At 38.7% G+C, this 21,554-nt stretch overlaps 1 protein-coding gene across 1 annotated transcript in view; it reads right to left on the bottom strand.

Annotated features, from left to right (window-relative positions):
- Positions 1-2,118: 2,118 nt before the first annotated feature.
- The window catches only part of RORB (RAR related orphan receptor B), a 191,536-nt gene continuing 172,100 nt past the window's right edge, over positions 2,119-21,554 (bottom strand). The window contains exons 6-10 of the mRNA XM_007182274.2: positions 20,046-20,178; positions 17,180-17,287; positions 15,553-15,663; positions 12,475-12,587; positions 2,119-2,394 (exon numbers count right to left, since the gene is read on the bottom strand). Of these exons, the coding sequence (XP_007182336.1) occupies positions 2,239-2,394; positions 12,475-12,587; positions 15,553-15,663; positions 17,180-17,287; positions 20,046-20,178 (621 nt within the window). The 3' untranslated portion in view covers positions 2,119-2,238. The remainder of the gene's footprint in view (positions 2,395-12,474; positions 12,588-15,552; positions 15,664-17,179; positions 17,288-20,045; positions 20,179-21,554) is intronic.

Here is a 21,554-nt window from a genome sequence, read left to right as displayed (position 1 = left end):
TTGCATTTGGAAACGGTTTGGTTTAATTGAGTGCCTTCCATTACCCTGTGTTCCTAGCAATCAGTAAAGTAATCTTTCCATTAGAAGGAAATATGACTCTTGGAATTAATTCTTTATACAAAGAGCTAGCGGGAGTGACATTTACACCAAAAAGAATTGAGTCCCTGTAGCAGCATAATAAGCAGTCTACAGCTGTCTTCTTAGACACTGAAGGTAATTTGGTTCAATGTAGTTAAATTAATTGAATATAACGTAGTTGAGAAAGAGATTCATTATTTTAAAGCCTTTTTGTTTTTCCCTATTGGTTTGGAATTCATCAATCATGATGTGGGCAAAGACTCTGTTTTCTAAAAGCAAAGACTAACACTACTGTTTGATCATCAGTGAGCAGTTCTGTGGCATCATGGAGATGGCTCTCAACCATCTAACTTCAGGAGAGCATAAGAGATCAAAAAAAAAAAAAAAAATCAAAGTTTCCACTGATGGAAACTTCACCAAGCAGGTGTGCATTTGTGTGTGTGTGTTGGACAAGGAGAAAAGGGCAGGTCTTCATGAGTTGATGGCCAGGCTACACTTATAGGAGATCATAATTTTCATTGTCTTATACACTAAGCTCTTCTCTAGCTCCCTTTTAAAAAATCTAATTTTGGATCAAATGAGACCAAAGGCATAAGGCCTCCAGAACACAGGCAGAACAAACTCCCTGGAATTTATGCTTTTCTGGTGATTGCTTTGATTGGTGAACAAGTGGAGAGTGAGGAAGTACTAGGAAATCCAAATTGTCTAATCCTGATCTCACCTCTTGCATTCTGTACTTTTAAAAGTTGCTAAAAAAATAATCCCCGGCTAGATGGATGATGCAATTTCAAACGGCACAGGAAATAGTTTTGGCTTTGAGGTGTATTCTGTAGAATAACCCAGATCTTTTATTCTAATCTATCAAGGTTTTGCTATATTTTTATAATACAGCATTTTGGAGTTGAAAAAATTAGAGACCCCAGACTAGAAGGACATAGAAAGTCCTGCCTCCCCCTTTATTGCTGCTTTTTCTAACAAACTTATTAAAGAGAATGAACGTAAAGAACTACTTCTTTACTTTGTATATTCTCTTTCTTCCTCTTCTTTGAAAAAAAAAAAATGGTTAGAGAGAAAAATGTTTGCATGAAATGGCATTAGGACCCTGGGCTCTGACCTACTCTTTTCCTCTAATTTTATTAGCAAAAATTGCTGGTGGTCATAATCTACAGACTGTATTTCTCTGTTAAAGATACAATAAGCACCAAAGTGAAGGTTCTTTCACAACTTGAAATCCAAAGAAAAGAAACTGTTTTATGTGTCCTGGTGGACGTATCTATTGTTTGGTCAAAAAAGCCCTGGACTCCACAATGTTATCTGTGGCCTAATTCTTAAAACAGGAAAATGGCTCCAAATACTTATTTTTTTTTTTCCAATATGTACCATCTTGACAAGGCTTTGATGTCATTGATCGAAACAGAGTTTTTATTCAGAGGTCATGCATTATATTTATTCTTTTGTAGACGTTTCTGAATTGGTACCATTCTGCTATTAACTACAGATGAAAACTCTGGCTGGGAAAACAAAATCCTGATTGTCTAACATAAAGGTAACATATAACACAGAAGGTAAATAACATAATAGTGCCTGACTGAACCTCCTTTGCTAGTAGGTATGGTATTTTAAGCCACAGTGCATGTGCATGTATAAGTAATAGTCATATATAATATTCTCAGATATTATATACTCATTACATACATGCACAGTGCTTTCCAAGACAGCTACAAATTTATACATGCATCAACTATCTAAAAACATAGAAATCGTTAAGCCTATTAAGTGGAATTTTCTTAAATTATATTTGAACAATCAACAGGAAAAGTAATCATGTAAAGTACTGCTCTGTTCTCGTATATATCTACAATAAAATTCTATAAACAGTTGTCTCCCCAAACATACCTGAATAAAATTAAAAAAAAGATAACACCCAGTGTCCTATATTTGTATATTTATGGTCATTTCAAAAACAAACAAACAAATAAAAGAGCCCCACTCAGGTGCATATTTACATTCTTCAAACTGTAGCGGTGAAAAATAATTGTATTAAGTGCAGGACATTCCTAATGTTGCAGTAGTGACATTTTCCTTAAGTCTTCATGAACACATTGCTTTTGTCTTAATGGTGCTGCATTCCATGACTATGAGACAGTTCGCTCGTCACCTTCACTTGCAGACGGTGGCACAGTCAGGATTAAAGAGCTCCTTGTATAACGGAGGAAAGAGTGTATTCACTATGTCTGGATGCGATTGCTTAAATACCTGCAGCTTCTCCCCGTGCAAGTTGCAAACTGCCGTGATGGTTGGTATCTTGGCTATTAACTGCAGAGTGGAGAGACAGGGAAGGAGACAAAGGGGGAAGCTCATTAGTGCTCTGTCTCCTGAATCAGTGTCCTTCCTGGCCTCAGATGAAGGGAACTGGCTTTGGAAAAAGATGTTCAAAAAGAAAGAAGGCTCACTTTCAGCTTCTCCTTTAGAACAAAACAAACAAAACACCTCCCTCCCTGACTCTCTAACGAGAAAATAAAGAGAAGGAAAGAAAGCAGGACCAAGCTTCCTAATTCACTGTTCTTATATAAAGTAGGTATGGGAGGTAGTTTAGTTTAATCGTTAGGAGGGGTGCTCTCTCGGCAGGCTGACTGAGTCGGAATCCTGGTTCTAAAATAGCTAAATGGCCGTGTGGCTGTGACATCCTCTATGTCTCAGTTTTCTCATTTGTAAAATGGGCTTACTCATAGCACGTACTTCATTGCGTTGTGTAAACTGAGTGAGGAAATTCGTATGAAAGTGTTAAGAATACTGTAGGCATGAAATACAATTGTTAGCTAATATTATTATCTATCATTTCCCATAGATTTTTTATGATGTGAATATCAGATTTTTTAGTTTTGGAAGGTGACAGTGTTAGGAAGGTGTAACCTAAATCATATGAGGTGTAATTCACAACGATCTGGACTGCTTTTCTGTCAAGGTCACTAGCTTGCCGGTAGCTCTCTAATCCTTTCCCACCGTAATGAGTAAAATGAAACCTATATTTAATCAAGGGAGAATTTGGGAAGTCACTGGCACTCAGCTTCTTTAAGGAGGTGTTTCAAAAACTCATGGGAGAATATCCACTTATAATTGTTAGGTTTTGATATATAAGTATCATGTACAATGTAATTTTTTGAGTTTAAATACCCAGAAGACAGTGTTTTAATAATTTAAAATATCCACAGTTTGTTAAATGCTATATAGGTCTTAGGTTCTGAACAATTCTAGCTTTTGACACACTTATAATTTCGGAACACTTAGAATCCATCATTTAGTGTCAACATTGCTTAAAACCAAATGTCATTGTGATCAAATTACTGTGGGAATAAGAAATGTTCTCATATAGATAATACTTTTACAAACGATAAGCTTGATAGTTCATACAGCTGACCAAGGGTACACTTGAAAGTGATGATAAAATAAAATTAAGTAAAACCCATCTAATCACCAATTAGGCTCACTGCGCTCCCTACCCTGTTAAATAATAAGAAACCATTTCAGCCTTTGAAGTAAAGGAGGAAATAGATAATTAGTTACTTTGTGGCTTTTCAAAATAAGAAATTTCCTCTCTTTTATTAACTTTCCTTTCAACAACTAATGACTATATAACCACACTATAAGCAATTTTAAAAATAGCATCAGGATTAGACTTGTTGACATATTCATTAAAGGAATCTAGAACACATAAAGAAGTCTGGGGTTCAGACTTTCTAGTTCCACTGCTATTTAATGATAGGGATAGAAATGAAAAAAAAATCATGAAATCTTTATAGAATGGATATTAAATTTTAGACTGAGAATCAGGACTTTCTCTCCAACATTATGAGGTATTTAAACTGGTAGCAGACACTTCTACTAGACACCAGAATTCACAAAACAGTACTGTTGTTGCTTATAATCTGTGGGGGAAGACAGATGAATAAAGTGACCACACAGTCAAAAGCAGACCGAAAAACTGGTGAGTGCCATGGAGGAATGATGCTAGGACAAGTGGTAGATAAGAGAATGCTCTGACTGCTTCAAGGCAGGCACTTCTGAGAAAGGGCCATTTAAGCTGGGCTCTGAAGGGAGAGGGAGAGCTAACTAGACGCTGGGGCTGGGGGGTATATAATATGTTCCAGGATCATCGGTGCTGTTAGAACTGAAGGAAGTTCAGCGTCGCTGGAGCCGTGGGTGAGTATGTTCAAGGATAAAACTGGGGAGGCTGCTTGGTCAGATTATGCTAGGTCTCATAGTCTTTGCTACGGTCTTTCGAAGGGTTTTAAGAAAAATTATCAGAATCCCATTCTGAAAGATTCCCTTTGAGTCCAGGGTGGAAAGCCGTGTCTTTTCTATATTTTCATAGGTAAAGAGTGTACAAGTGTCCACTTTAACTAGAGTCCCTTGGGAAATTATTCAAGCTTTCTTAACCGGCTGGTTCACACAGAAGGAGACTGCAACAATTTCGGAACACTTCTTGCACATTGCAATTCTCCCTGAAATAGCTACTGAACGCAGAGAGACTTTGAAAGCTTTCTATAATCATCTGCAGTTGAATTGACGATGTGTGGAGCTCTTAAAACATCCAGATGCAACTCTATAATGCTTGTCAATCTTTGATGTGCACGGAACCATTGGAGTGCTTCCTAAAAATGCAGATTACAGGATCCACTCCTAGGGATTCTGTTTCATGAAATCTAGGTGTGGAGCTCAGATTTCATGTTTGAAACAAATATCCTGAGGATGCTGGTGCACTGGGTCCATAGAATAGACTTTGAGAAACACTGTTTAAGAGGTTTGAATCTCACAAATTTACAACTGTTTTTCAAAGTAAATTCTTTGACGAGTAAATTCTTTATCATATTAGAAATAGTCCCGGTAACTGGGTGTCAAGTTAGCTTCTTTTCAGGAGGCCGATAAAAAAGTTATCATATCAAGAGAGGGAAGGTTTCATTTGCTTGGTTCTATTAGTTTGGTGAGAGACAAATAATGAAATTTCCTGAGTTCCCTACGAGACACAAATACTACATAAAGAGAATTAGTCTAGTGATAAAAATATGGGCTTTCAAGCCTGACTGTCTGGGTCTGAATCCCAGACTTGCTATTTCCAGCTGTGTGATCTTGGGCAAGTCACTTAACCTCACAGCTTCCTTATCTGTCATATGTCAATTATGACAGTCCCTATCTCAGAGGGTTGTTGTAAGAGTTAAATGAGTCAACACAAAATATCTATGGAGTGCCTGGCCCATCCTGGCAATATCTGTGTTAGATGTCGTGTGTCATTCCCACATAATGCTTCCCTCAAGGAGAGAAATAGTCAAGGTCATGCTTGTTCAGCCAAATAACATGGAGGGCAAGAAACCAGCTTAGCCGCTAACCAAGCACCCAAAATTGAGTCTCTGTATATTGTGGGTTAATGCATGGGGAAAATCAGCCATTTACTTGTATTGAAATGAAAAGCAACATCATATCGATTTTCATTTTCTTGTAGCAATTAAAGTAAGTTGCTCATTTAGTAAACTGTGATTCATAAAGTAGAATTCTATGTATTACAATTCTTAAAGCAGTTTTCTGCTCCTTTAGAGAATGGGTGGTTGAAAAATTAAATGTATAAGAGGATGGCCAAAATCATTCCACAGTTGTTCATTTATTGGAAATATTTAACCACGTGTTTGGTTTGGGAAAGTAAATATGGACTCCTGCTTCTTTCCTTCCCAAAACTAGGTTTAAGAAAGTCTGGTTCAGGATCTAGTTCCCTCTTTTAGGGGATTTCAATCCCGTCCCTGTCGCTCATCTGTAGAATGGGTTGAATGGTGACAAATGCTTTTTGTTATAGAGCATTGGGACCACTTGAGCAAAGAACACCGAAAAAGACAAAGAGCTTCCCCAACCTCTGTGCTCTCAGGAGGGGCTGATTTCAAGGCATCCAGTTAGCTGTGGAAACAGAAGTGCTGACAGGGGCATCCATCACTCTGGAGGCACCATGGGCCAGGAGGCCATGAGGAAGCAGCGGCAGCACTTGTCAGAGCCCAGAAGGGCCTGGTGGGGGAAGCATCAGGCAGTCACTTCACTTACTGCTCATTAATATTATGTACTGCAGCTGGGGGACCCCCAAGTCAAAGGGAGCTCAGAGCAGCCTCAGCAGCAGTTAATGGCTCAACAACTTTGTAAACAGCTGGGGTGGTGATCCAGAAGCACTTGGAGATGGAGGGGGTAGTCGATTTCAAATCATCATGAAATTTCTTCATGTTTAAATCATCCCCATAGCAGGAGTAGACAGACGGTCTATAAAAAGGCATTTTCACACTCATCTCTCTCTTATGATAAACATTTCTTGTAAGAAGAAAGCTTTAGATTATACCTACAGGGGTCTACAAGAAGAAAAAGCAGCTGTTGGAGAAGAGATAATAATCCTATGCTTCTTTCCAGAGGGTGGTTTTATGAGAAAATCCACAATTTTATAACTGGTACATTTGATGTTGGAAGAATGGAACATGCAGAGGAGAAAACTAAGGATTGTGTTCATGTGGGCTTCCAGGCCATCAAGATGCCCTCCAACCTGAAGCAGGAAGTGAACAATGGCTTGATCAATGTGGAAGAAACTTCAGAAGCACTGATAAAGACAGGACACATTAAGTGAGGTTACATGCATCCATTTCTCTTGTCCACTCACTTCTTTGTTTGTTTGTTTTTGGCTGTGCGGCATGCGGGATTTTAGTTCCCTGACCAGGGGTCGAACCCGTGCCTCCTGCAGTGGAAGCATGGAGTCCTAACCACTGGACCGCCAGGAAATTCCCCACTCACTTCTTTTTTGGGTTTTTGTTCAGCTAAACCTAGACACTTGGCCTAGATTTCTAATACTAAATTGGAGATATCTGTTCAGGTCACAGCCCTCTCGCACCATCTTTACTCCATGCTGGCATCCACGCTGTATGGCATGTTTTCTCAGGCAATCGCTGACTACAGTGGAAGTGGACATTTGGTTTAACTGGGGTTGGAATTTGGAATCAGACGGAGAGCCAGCAAGTTACTTTCTAAATGTAGCAGAAACTATGAGTGACCTAAGGAGCTAAGAGCTACCCATATTTCAGGGAAGCAGAGAAAACTGGTGTTCAGAGAGGGAGAAGAATGAAGTAGATACATAAAGAGAGAGAAACTTGTGAGATGGAGAATTCTGAAGGCTTCCTAATTCCTTGTCGTAGTGTTTCCTGAATGGGGGCTGAATTTTTTGCCTTAGGTGAGATTTCTCTCCATTAGTTTATTATTTTCTTTTTGCTTTACCTGGTGTGAGTTGGTTCCTGTTATGTGTAACCCAAGAGCCCTAACTAATACATCGACTTGCAACTTGATGAGTGAGGAGAAACATCAAAACCTCTCTTCTTATTATAGACCATTAGTACGATGGACAACCCTTGAAATTTCTGGGTGTTGGACCTGTAGTGTATGCCAGCAAACTATAAATGGCTAAAATGGATTGAAATAATCTGGTCTCTCACAGGAATCCCTCAAGGAAACCGCTAAAGGGCCAAGACCATGTGTTATTTGCCTTTCCCTTCTTTGCATCTGGCATACAGTACATACTCAATATACATGTAGGTTGAAGTAGAAAACTATTCCGTGAGAAAGCTATGTTTCTTGAGTGTCGATTTGGAATTTAAAAATTTGGATGATCTATTGAACTGTTTTTTATAATTTTGACTCTTGCATTATTTTACAGTGTATATACCATGTGAGGAAACCTGAGCAGGGCTTCTGGAGTACCCAGTTTTACATGGGCAGTGGTTACACAGGTATGTTAACTTTGTGATGATTCACTGAACTAAACACTTACGATTTAGGAACTTCCAGCATGTATGTTATACTTTAAGAAAGTATAGAAAATTTAAATATAAAACAAATTCCTAACCAAATATGAAGGGGAACGAGGAGGCTCAGACCACAAGGCCACACCATCTGAACTAGGACCCCTTAAGTGCTGACTGGACAGACTGTGTTGTTTAAGATTAAATTGATGAATCCCTAGGCCCGCCTACTAGGAATTCTAATGTGACACCTAGTGTCCTGAATGAAGAATAAGCAGGCTTCAGGCATAAACATCCCATTATTAATCATGACATAGTCTCTTTAGATCTCACGGAGCAAGCAATGAAAATCAATGTAAATGACCCTTGGCAGTTTTCACTAATCTCTCAATCAGTGCTTGCTCCGTAGACCCTATCTATGAGTCCACATGGCTGTTTTTTTTTTCCTAAATCTGTATCTTAATAGCACTAGTAAAGTGAGAGTGACCAGGAGTGATTTCTTTCAGGTAATATTTCAATTATAAATGTGTAAAATAGGGCTGTGTAAGCCTTCCCTCTTTCTTCTAAGCTTTTATTTAGTAACCTGGTACTTTTACAGTAGAAAGACAAATTCCCCTTGTTGATGATGCAGTTTTGTTATTGTTATGCTAGAAACGGAAAGCCTGATGGGAATGCTGACCCCTGGACGCAGGCTTTATAAACAGTGTGTGCTTCACAGCTTTGGGATTGGAATATCACCCTAAATTCAATTACCATAGTACTAATGGAATCTGCAAGACTTGTAGAAATCCGTCTATTTATTCACTTAGAGTAGCGGCAGAACATCTAAAGAGTCCTTAAAACTGTCGCACGGGACGGAGCACTGGAAGGCAGAAGAAGACATCAGAAGGAACCTTTGTTTTTCTCTTTAGAGTCAAAGAATATTATACTGAAGGGAAGTTAACGACCAGCCAGGCCCACCTCCTCATTTCGGAGACAAGAAAACTGAAGCCCAGAGAACAGATGGGCTGCCTCCCCCAGTCATATGGCTTAAAAATATATATGTATACATGCATATACATATACACATACATTCTATACATATTACATGTATATGTATTTTTTTCCACGAGCTTTAGTGAAAGTGACCAGTGTTACCTCATTTCCTCGCTTCTCACATCCAGGATCCAGCCAAATCTAACTATTATTCATAGCCTGCGTATACCTTATACTTTCTCACGTCTATATCATTGCCCCCATCACTTGGAATGTCATACTCCACCTCCCTAAACCCCTAACTTCCATCTTTTGAAATAGTCATCATTCATGAGTGATTAGCTCAAATATACCCATTTCTTGGATAAACATTTCCCTGCTGAAACAAAACTTCTTCTGTCCACAGCAACTACAACAACAGCACTTACATACTATCTGTGATGAAGCATGCGGCTTGCTTATATTTGATCTCATTTAGTCCTTAAAATAACCATATGACATTGATACTATCTTTAATCACATTTTACAAATGAGGAAACTGAGGCACAGAGAGGGTAAGTCCCTTGTCCAAGGTGACTAAGCAGCCAGTGGTTCTGATGGTTTATTATAAATATGCTCCATGTTACCATTATGGTCATGAGGAGAGGAAACTAGACTCTTCAATAGGGTTTTTTTTTTACCCCAAACAAACAAACTGATTAACATATAGGGGTTGAGACCTTCTAGTTAATGTATAAGAATTCCTGAATTTCAAATCTTCCCTAGGTCCAGGTTTGGTCAAAAGTGTAAGGCATTGCTACTTGAACTTTAATTTCAGGAAGTGGGCATGCAGGAAGTGTATTGGAGACAGTTTTTTTAGGATGAAATCTAATGACTATGTCTGAACCCTGCACCTCACCTCAGTCTGCTCCACCTGTTCAAGGTCAAACTGGTCGGTGGCATAAACAGTCTTTGCACACTGCACAGAAGGCAGATCTACCCCACCTACTGGGGATGTAACCTGAACCGCTGGACTTGAATGCAACAGCTGGGTATGTGCACATTTTTCTAGAGATAAGTTTCATGATGTGCGCCAGATTCCCCAGAGGGGTCACTGTTTTAGAGGCATTGTGAAGGCAGAAGAGCTCCATGACTATGAAGGAAAAGAAGAAATTTCTGAAAAGATGAAAAGAATCTGTGGGAGGGTAGAATAGTTTTTCTTAGATTTAAATAAAGCTATTTATTCCTTCTGGGGAGTGTGGGTTTGATGAGAGGGTGTCCCTATATGTCAATGGCACCATTGTCCTTAAAGTATTAAAGCAGTCAGAACTCAAGAGACTTGTCTCACCCTCTTCCCTTCCCCAGGACACGACAGTTGAATCTGAGACTTAGACAAATGGAGTGACTTATGCAAAACCACACAGTCCAGAGCTGGGATAAATGAGAATCCAGTTCTCTTTCCTTTTCATGGTCCCTCCACATTAGTTCACAGAACATCCTATCAAAATGATGACTGTTACAGCAAAGGGTCCCCACAAAAACTCAATAATCCACACATGATCAGTGGAAGCAATGCTTTATCATCTGGCTCCAGTGAGTTTTATATAAGAAATAATCCTCTCTAATGCTTTCTCTGATTCCCAGCTTTGCAACATTCTCTTTCTATAAGAAAAGAATTGAATGGATGTTAACTAGACTTACTGTGGTGTTCATTTCACAATATATACAAATATTGAATCATTATGCTGTACACCTAAGGCTAATATGTTGTATGTTAATTATACTTAAAAAAAACTTAAAGAAAATAATTGTATACTTTTCCCACTGAGGATGGAGAAAAGAGAGTTAAACTGACTTTACTTGGTGTTTTAATTTTTTTTCTTGCTATTAAATATCTTTCATCTTCAATTTCTCTGTCTCCTTTCTACCCCAAATACCTCAGACCACCACCAGGATACCAGGTGGTAGAAAATGGTATAAGCATGAGAGTTGCTCTCTTGGGAAGTAATAATCACCGTGTCACAGTGTGTTAGAATTTATGCAGTGGAAATATTTCATTTGAACCTACACATCTCTATAGCAGTAAGAAATTATGATCTTCATTTTAGAGATGATGAAACCACGGTTTTCTGACAAGAAGATGATCCCCTTAAGCAGAATAGCAACAACTTTTGTCTAACTCTGGATTTTATAAAGTTCTTAATTTTAGGGTGGTAAATATGGGGACCAAAGTCTTTGGGAGATCCCAAATGCAGGAAACATCCTCCCTGCCCACATTAACTAACCAGATGTATTTATGCATATATGCTATGGAGCAATTACAGAGACAGATGCGTACATCCACATTACTGCCTTTTCTGCCCAGTGTATCTGAAGTTTTGCTTATGTATGTAGAAGTTTTGCTCTTACCTGGGAGAAAACTGAGGTGTGACGAGCAGATTTGTCCTTGCCCACATGATAAGTGAAAAGTTGCACCAAAGAGAACTATCACTCTACAGTGTAGAAATGTTCTTCCTAGTGATGCGTTAATTTTAACAAAATGTTACCATAATGAAGCAGCAGATTTAACTCATGGAGGTTTTTTATAGCAGTACTCTGTATGTGCAAAGTAAAATCTGATAGTATCTCTAACAGAGTCTTCCCCCCTTTTTTAAAATAAAGAACTTCAAGAGCAGAGTGGGAGGGCTTTAATGATAAAAATATAAAGAGTAGGATTCCTATCATCTTTAACTAAGGATAGGCTCCATTTCCTAGTTGTTTAACCTCTAAAAAAATTCCATTTCTTAAGAAATTTAAGATACTTTAGAATCTAAAATAACACTGAATATCATTAGAAAATTCCTTTGTCCTCTTATGATCATTTTACTTTGGTAAACAACTTTTCTCAGTATTCTTCTTAAAGATCACTATTTTTAATTAAGTTGAATCACGAAATGGATAGCGTGGCACATGCATTTTGCCCCTGAGATACTTCATTTTGAAAGAATCCCAGAGTAGAGTTGAAGAGATTAGAGTTGAAGGGAAGTTTACAAGACATCAGTCTAATCTTTGACTCTGGGTAGGACTGTCATTTACAACCTACCTGAAAGGAAACCAGGCAGTATCTATAAGAATACGACCAATGACAGGGACCTCACTCCTTCACACAGTGGTCTACCCTCTGTTCCCCAATTCTCGTCATTTTATAGTTCTTCCTCATTTTGAATAAAAATCTACCCATTCTTTTGCCTGGACCTGACTCCCAAGTGACACAAAGTCTCCTCTTTCTTCACATATGATTTTTGAAGACTTGTTTCCTTGCTTCAAGCTTTTGTTCTTCAAAACAAAAGATGTGTCTTTGATTTGTCCTTTGATTTGTCTTCCTCTACCTGTGGCTCAGATCCATCAGTATCATTGATTTGTCTTCCTCTACCTGTGGCTCAGATCCATCAGTACCAGCCTTCCCTACCAAAGTCATTGTCCTCTCAATCTATTATAATTTCCTAGTCTCCCTGTTAAAATGTGCACCTCAAAATTTATGCAATCTTTGGTAATCTTCAGAAATTGTTGCTGCTGAGAAATGTCCCTTGCTTTATGTGACTAGCCCTCTTCAGCTCACTGGGCTCTTTCAGTGACATTGGGTCTGAGGACCTACCTTTGCCAAGGTCTCATCATCCAGGTGATTCTTCTGAATCACATGTTGAAGTGCAAAATAAATTTTTTCCTGAAGCTTCTGGACCTTCCTTGGTTCTATCAGCCAGGCTCGGTCTGACAAAGGAAAAGAATGGGTAAGGAGGGGACAGAATGTAAGCTTTGTTGTATTTTTACCTACATATATGTAAGTGCTGAGTATCAGACCCATTTCAAATTAGTTCCAAATTGCTTCTGAAGACATGTAATTATTTTTCTAAAACAAATATTTTATAAGCAATTCTGTGATGACAGTTATGTATAATACATTGACATACAGAATCAGGGTGGAGGTAAAGACACAATGGTTCAAAGAAACTCCATGTGTCTTATTGTCTGTGACAATTTACATCTCTTACTCTTTCTCTGGACATATGCTTAGATTTTCTTTCAAAGTGTAAGTTAATGATTTGTGAAGAAATGAATTATAGAAGTGAAGAAAACCTATTGTAAAGGAGTGTTTTTGGAATTCGGAATCTCCCTTCCCTTTTATAAGCTAAGTTATAATTTATATAGCATCAACACGAATCAATTAAAAAATTTAATCCTGAGTCCTCTTTTTCTATATTGAATATTTAAATAATAGATAGGATAATCCCTCCTTTCCTTTAGCCTTTCCCACTTTCCTTTCTTTTTTCTTTCCTCCCTCCCTCTCTTTGTTCCCTGCTTCCGTCCTTCTTTCTTCCTAGACGCTTTATACCATGGTGACAAAATTCAGCCCAGTGTCAACGCCTAAGGTTGAAACTTCAATGAAGAGACACCTAGAGTCTCCAAATGCTGAACAAATACTCATGGAAAAGAACTTGGACACGATCCTTCTGAACACGTTCAGGTCAGGTGAGAAACTCGATTCTGTAATCCTAGACAGGGCCAGGACAAGTCTAGCCAACAGTTAAGCAAACCCTTACGTAAGTGAGCACAAAAGCCTTCAGTGACAATTGTCAATCAGAATACATTAAGTTCCCCTGCCTCTCCCTTCCCTAAACTATCTGGAGCTGAATAGACAGTAACTATTATGGCAAGAACTTGGGCGGAAGGGTGGGGTCTGGCATGCGATGGAGCCTACACAGGCTGGAATACTGTCTTTCCTCTCTTTCTGAATATGGCACTAGGCCAGGGTGGCAAACAAGGTATCTTGGAGTTGCAGAAGCCTCTGAGTGTGGGTCTGTGACCGAGGCTGGAAGATTCCCCACTGGGTAGAATAAGCTAAATATCATGCTTCCAAACTCCGTGGAGTTTGATGGCTTTAGCATTTCTTCCTAGAAAAAGGCTCATAGTTCAGCTGATTTCTAACTCATAAGAAGCAGGCTTGCCTTCCAACTGGGGCAGTTATCTTCATGGATTGTTTAGATTTGATATACCATGTCTTAAATATTTGCTGCTGGGAATTTACTGACTTGTCACACACATACCTACGAGGACAGTGACTTTTGTAATGCTTCCTTTGATGAAGCAGGAACCAGAGTGAAACTACCTCCCTCATCATAGACTCAAAGGCTTAGAACTAATCTTCAACTGAACTATAATCAATGGGAGCAATCAAATGCAATGAGAAAGCGGTAGGAGGAAAATTATTTGGCAAGTGGTTGCTACCAGAAATAAATATTGCTTGTCACTTCTTCCATTTATCTTTGTGCTGCCAAGTCTGGGAAACTTTCTAGGGTTAAAAAAAAGAAAAAGAAAAAGGAAAAAGCCTGGAGGAACAGCTTGATTTTAGACAGAGCCACAAAAGAAACTGTTAGTGATGATATGCCAATTGATAACTAATTTCCATTTTTGATAAAGTAGTTAAATAAAAGAAGCAAATTTTAAAAATCCTCATAAAATTTATCCTCATACAAATCCTCATAAAATAAGTAAATAAAGCCTAACAGATACAACGTGTAAAGGCCGTATTATGGGTAGACATAGCTAGAGTGACATGTCAACATGTCCCATCACAGGGAAGATTAATTTCTTCCAGCCTCACTGAAAAATGTTAGGTATAAGAAAAGATCAAGTCTCTAGAGATAAATGGTTTATAGAAGGAATGAGTCTCTTGACCATAAAAATGACCAGGAATGTGTCTTTCTTTTCATAGAGAACTGTCAATAAAACTGCTATTCCTTGACCCCAAATCTAACTGAACAGATGACTGAATGAGCAACTCTGACTTTTCATTCTGGTTGAGCCATACATTTATTAGGATTCCATACATTTTCAAGCCAGCATATACTGTTAAAAAGAATTTCAATGGCTATAGTGCTATTTGATCTATAAATGTCACACCTTACCTTCTTTGAAAACTTTTTGCTGTTTACTGCATTTCAGAGCTAGACGAGGTCTTTATTATTATGAAGCTCAACCCTCTTACTTTACAGGTGAGGAAACTGAGGCTCTGAGGGGTCAAGTGTTTAAGGTCACACAGATACCTGGTGACAGAGCCTGTCCTAGAATGTCTACCACCACATCAGAGATTCTTCCTTTACCAGTCTTTAGTAAGAGCCATTTTTTTCCTCTGCTGTCCTTACCTCCTTTTACAGCTTCTAATGTTGCATAAAAAAAAAAGAGGCATTTGCCTGAAGTGAGAACGCCAACAGTAATTTGGATAGAAAAACCGATGAAAGAGATATTTAAAGAGGAGAAAATATATGCTTTACTTATTTTTAGTCTCTATGCTGGCTTGTTCATTCAGGTATATTTCTACTAAGTCTCACCTAACTGGACATTTTTGTCTATGTCCTTTATTCTTAAAATCAAAATAGAACTTAGTTATAACTCAGGCCACTATTTGTCTTCATTTATCTGTTAAGAAATGATTATGCTTTTCTGAATCTGGAGTCACCCTTACCACACATCCTACTCTTGCATTTGGGACAAAACTGATATTTAAATTAACCTGAGGCTACTTTCCTTTGAATTGTCCAAAAATATCACAAGCTTGCTAAAGAAAATATAGTTTAAAGTTTCTTCAGAGCACCTTGGCTTAGGTAGCTGCAATTCATGTTAAAGATAGCAAAACAGTTTCTTTTTTTAAAAAGGTAAGGACCTCAGACTTCCCTACCTGGAGATATCAGAACAGCAGATGAGAACAAAGCAATCTCTTCTTCAGTCAGCTGCAAGGAACACAAATTCTTTGCAAAGTCAAATGCTTCATTCACTAGGTCATCAGAACCTATAAAAGAAAGCAAATTAAATGAAAATACTTGAACAGAATGGGACAACAGTAAGAAAAGTCCCATAATCAAGAAGTTATTCAAGGATTTGCATACTAGGCACACAGAAAAAATATTTCTAAGTTCCTGACCATAACAAATGATTTAGTGGTAAGTATAGAATGAGAAAATTGGGCAACATCTTGACCAGGTAATGAAAGTCAACATTACCAATGAGGGGCAGATAGAAATGGTGTGCATCCATTGTAATATCCAACCGGCAATATATAACCCCAATCTAATCTTGTAAGTTTGAAATTAGCTCCAACTAAAAAAATTTAAATTAGTGATTTGGGGATCCTTTAGCACAGGCATAGCATTCATAGAAAACCTAAAACATGTATAATGGGCCATGAGCTGTCAGTCTTAGTGGCACTTATAGGATGTCACTGGCAATGTAGGATGTCCAGGGGCCTCAAGCTAAGCGAATGGAGATGAAGTGACTTTCAAATTTGGTAATTTCCTGGAAATTCGATTGAGGAGCAAACATTCATTTATGTTTACCTTCTAATGAATGACTCGCAGGTCAGTTGCCTAGCCATTGTGAGTTCTGGCAAAATAATGCTTCATCCCTACACGGATCCTTGGAAAATGTTTATTTTATGAAGCTGGAAATATACCCAAGTTGCTTGCCAAGGTTTTTCCTCCTTTCTTGAAAATCTAGCCTTGGAGATGACATGGATGTGTATCAGCTGCAGGAGGGAAACACTGCCGGCCCCGGTGGATTTGCCATTGGCTGCCATATCAACTGACAGCACAAAAGGTGAAAGGGCAGTGGCCTTCTTTGATGTCCGTGGGCAGGATGTGGAACAAATGGCACTGTCAATTGTTAAAACCTTTCCTGGCACCAGCCCATCTTTGCTAACGTTCTTATCCATGCCGTGCACTGATGACTGGATGTGAATGACACACTTCCAGAGACCGACTCTGTCCTGCCCTCCCACAAGAATGGTCTGGGGATCATTTTGGGCTGGTCGGCAGCCACGCTATCTGTGCTCCCAGAATTTCACGAATTAATGGAGAAAGTCACTACCCTGGGTGCGAAACAGATGAAAGAGCTCCTCTTTTAAGCATCTTAACTAATGATTATAAATTTGCATAAGAAACTTAAGAGGTCACCCATGGACCACCAGTGGTCTACATAATATACTTTGTGAAGCAGTACGCTAGAAGGTAAAAGAAAAACTGATCCTACAAAGAATGCCTAGAATGCATCCCAGTTCTTTAGAATTAGTTTTTGTTGATTTCTGAATGAAGCATGTTGGTGTCAACAGGGTCCACGTTTCTTTCCTTCCTTTTATATTTGGAGGCACAACTGTAAAGTCAGAGGAGTTAGATGAAACACTGGAGGCTCCCCTAGTCCAACCCTTATTGAATAATGACATACTAAGTCATGTTAGAGAATCAAGGCATTTCTTTTAGTGGAGAAACTGATGGTAGTTAATAAAATTGTGTCATCATCAAAGGTGAACTCACCTAAGGCCTTGAACATTTGCATTCCTCCATATTTTCCTTCAAACAGAACAGTGTTGTTTAATGGGTTGAAGGCACGGCACATTCTCACTAAAACCACTTCCAAGCAACCTATGAGAAAAAAATTTCAAATGTGTGTGTATATATATATATATATATATATATATATACACACACACAATATATATATATAAAGAGGTTACTACTGCATATAGGTCAAGAGACTTTAAAAAACTTTAAAACACACACATAGACACATAGACACACACATTCAGAAACACCTCAAGATTCCTTCCCAAGTAAAAAAGAACTATGTTAGAAATAAAGCTCTCTTGATGTCTATGTGAGGAATTAAAGACAAAATATACTTTAAAGGTGACTAAAATGAAGGGCAAAAACATTTTCTTCAGAAGCATACTTTTCCCCCCTATTTTTGACTGATAATGAAGTTAGTTTCAACTCTTAAATTCACCGGTGATGATAAGTGGCCCAGAAAGGAAATTTGCAGCAGGCAAGTTCAGTCTGTTAACTTTTGTAGAAGTTTTGCTGTTGGGGAAACCTGTTCTCTGCTTCAGTTTTTAACACACTGCATGTATATTTCTGCATACAATGACTTCAATAGGGACACCTTCAGGATGTTTCTTGAGGGTACCATTTATGTCCTGGTATCTTTGAAATGAGGGTTTCTTGGTCAAATAAGTTTTGGCAAAAGGCTGAACATTATCCACTCCGGGGAGTTATAATCAACATTCACAGGTCAAAGGCTGTTGAAGTCCCAACATGAAGGAGTTTGTTCAACCCTGATGAACCTAACATTTCTGAGTTCTCTGTTAGCCCAGTGGTGGCAGGACCTTCATCTGCAGCCATAGGCAGTTGTGGTTATTGTATTCACTGTTATATCTCCATCACCTAGAAAAGTCCCTGGCACATAGTAGGTGCTTAATAAATATTTATTAAATGAATTAGTTCACTACCTTTGTTTTTCCCTCTGAACATTTACTGACATCCTGAGCAAGTACTGCAAAGTTTCTCCACATTTTGGAGAAATGGGCTTTTGCCCCACAGTGTGTTGGAAGGTGACACCCAGGCTCAGAAGTCAGAAATTTGCATGAGAACATCATATAGATGATTTGGCTACACCCATGTTGTACCCAACTGTACCCCTGGTGCCTTTCTTAATGCTGCCATGTATATTTATGTCTGTGTTTTATTTCTTTGTTCTGCTGATGTATCTGCTTTCCCTCATATGTCACCTTAGCATAGGGGCTTACGCATAAGAAGGAATCTGCAAATATTAATTGAAGTAATGCTTTTCTGAGAAAAACAATAATAGGTACCATTTATTCACTATCTACAATATGGAAGGCACTTCCCTTGACCCCTTACATTCTTCTACATTCCATGTCTCCTACCATTAAACCCAGGTGGACCTGCATGACTGCCTTGACTAACAGGTGCAGTGGAAGTAACCCTATGGGACTTCTGAAGCTAAGTCAGAAAAATGCTACACACTTCTGCCTTGCTCTCTTGAAATGCTAGCTTTTGAAACCTAGCAACCATGCTGTGAGAAAGTCCAAGCAGTCGGTGGAGGATAGGAACTGAGGCCCCCCTGAGCCCAAAGCCTTGACTGAACTCTGGGCTGTCAACCAGCACAAATTGCCAGCCATGTACATGAGCCGGTATGCAAGTGGGTCCTCCTGCCCTCAGTCAAGTTGCCTCAGTGAACACCACAAGCCATCCCTTGCTAAGCCCTGCTCAAACTGTAGCTTTGGAAGCAAAATAAATGATTATCATTGTTTGAACTAAGTTTTGGGATTGTTTTTATCCAGCAACTAATACATCAAGTTAATGTTTGAGTCAAGATTTGCACCAACTTTAATCATTTGGTAAAGAAGCAGCAGCAACTTAGAATAATTATTTTATTTGGCTCAAGTTCAAAAGGCAGCTTTTCTCCACACCTCTTTTTGTACAGTAGAAACTAACACAACATTGTAAAGCAACTATACTCCAATAAAAATTAATTAAAAATAAGCCAGCTTTGCCAGATACTGGCTATGTGGTATTGAACACAGCCCTTCACTGCCCTGAATCTTTGCTTCCTCTTCTATACGATGGAAATAATTACTGAGCACATGAGATTAAAAGAGATGTCACAGGTAAACATAAACATATATATGTATGTTATTGCATATATATAAATTATGTTATTATTATTTGCTATAGCCCAGGACCATGAAGGTTCACATGAACACCATAGTGGTTCTTATTTTCTATTTTCAAAGGGGGCCAAAAAAGATAAATACATTTTTTTCCTGTTTGGATAATGGCAGCTGCAAGGTCAATCATGTGCAAAGTTTCCTGAGTTGCTTCCTAAGTGACTGTGCGTGTGTCAGAGAGTGTGAGGGAGAAGTGGGAGGAAGGATTAGAGCAGAGTGAGTTTCTCCCGGTGTATTCTGGCTGCAGGCTATCCTCATTAAAATGATTGGAAATGACCACAGAGGCAGAGCTCAGCTAGCCTGGATTTTTTTCCCCCCAACAGAAGGCAAGTAGTACATTTTAGAGCCAGCTCAGCAATTCAGCCACCTTGACACACTAATTACTAGCACTGCCTGTCAAGCTGGGTATCTCAACCTCCACAATTAATAGCTCCACTTTCAATAAGCAAAATTGTATTTGACTTCAAAGGGGAACTGAATGACTATCAGGGCATTTTTATTACTGAGAGTTTCCTTTGGGAGTTGGCTGACAGCGTGGGTGGTAAAAATGAGCTACATGTTGGATGGAGGATTTTCTAGAACTAACAAACAGCAAGCTAAGGGTCAACCACATCCTGGTCTAAAGTAGGCCCCCCATGAATCTTCTTGCTTACCTGACTTCAGAAGTAGGATCTGATCATTTTGACAGAGTTCCATGAAGCCCGTTATTCGCTTTGCAAACTCTACCACATACTGGATGGCGTGAGTGATCTGGATGGCGCATTGCTGCCACAGAGCTTCCCTGGACTTCAAGAGAGAAAACACAGAATGTACATGGAGCAAAGAACAACTTGGAGACTCAGTGAAATACTCAAGGTTGCCCTAACTGGCGCTTACCTGTCACTTGGGGTCCACGGTAGGAATTTACCCACCTTTAGAAGAGAGGCAATATTTTCTAAGATATTGCTTTGACCTGTTTGAACCTTGATACACCACAATTATCAAAGTAATGAGGCTGAAATAATGGAAATATTGCAACAGTACAAAAAGATAGGCATTTATAGTTTATTATTTTGCCTCCTTCTCCTCACCTAAACAAACTCAAGCTCTTAGTCTATTTTGTAAAATCAAACTCTTACACTGAGGAATAGCAATTTCATTCACAGGCTTCCATAAACTTATTTCCACGTGTACCTGACAGACACTAAGTCTGTAATATTTTTATGTTGTGTTCTTTTCCCAGAACTTATGGAGACTGCTATTTGGTACAAAAAAAATTTCAAGGGAAAAGACATCAAATCAAATCACTCTATTAAGTAATATAGAACCCTGGAAATGTATTTTGATCCTTGGGTTATTTTCTTTGGAATGGGAAACGTAAATCCAAGTTATGTGTTAATTCTGTTTTTTATTGACCATAACAATACCTATGCTTTTGTCTCCTTATTCATATAAAAGTGGTAACATTTAATTATTCCACTGGAGAAAAATCAGTATGTTGTAGTCATATATTTAGATATAGATACATTTATATATTTTATTAAAATTTCATTTACTGGTAGGTTTTGTGATTATGGATCTCAATCCTGTAGAAAATTAATGTGAGTCAAAACAACAACAACAAAAACAGCAACAAATTCCTTCTCTTAAAACCTTCTCTAACGGACACAAAAATAATCAAAATAATAACAGTAAAAATGTAGGGTGAGTTGTCCCTTTTTCCTTTGGTCCTTTTTAAACATGTAGGGCAAGAAAAAACATTCAGAATGCTTTGTTGCGTATCTTTGTAGTGTAAGTAAGTTTGCAGCTATTATTCCTGCTATGACTTTTTCAATTGCTCCTATTCCTTGCCTGGCTGCAAGAAACCACTATGAGATGTCCTAAGATCACCTGATGTGGGCACAGTCTCCCCTGTCACTCAAATAGGGCAGTGGCTTTCAGTCGGGGTCGTTTTGCCCCCCAGTGAACATCTGACAACATCTGGAGACATTTGGGTTGTCACAGCTATGAGTGAGCGGATGCTACTGGCACCCAGTGGGTAGAGACCAAGGATGATGCTAAACATCCTCCAATGTACAGGGCGATCCTTACAGCAAAGAATTGTCCAGTCTGAAATGTCAACAGTGCAGAGGCTGAAAAAGCCAGAAACAGAGAAATCACAGAAAAACTTTCCTGTAGTTTCC

Source organism: Balaenoptera acutorostrata, chromosome 6 (assembly GCF_949987535.1).
Source record: "Balaenoptera acutorostrata chromosome 6, mBalAcu1.1, whole genome shotgun sequence".
NCBI classification, from domain to species: Eukaryota; Metazoa; Chordata; class Mammalia; order Artiodactyla; family Balaenopteridae; genus Balaenoptera; species Balaenoptera acutorostrata.
This window is presented reverse-complemented; position numbering and strand designations above follow the sequence as displayed.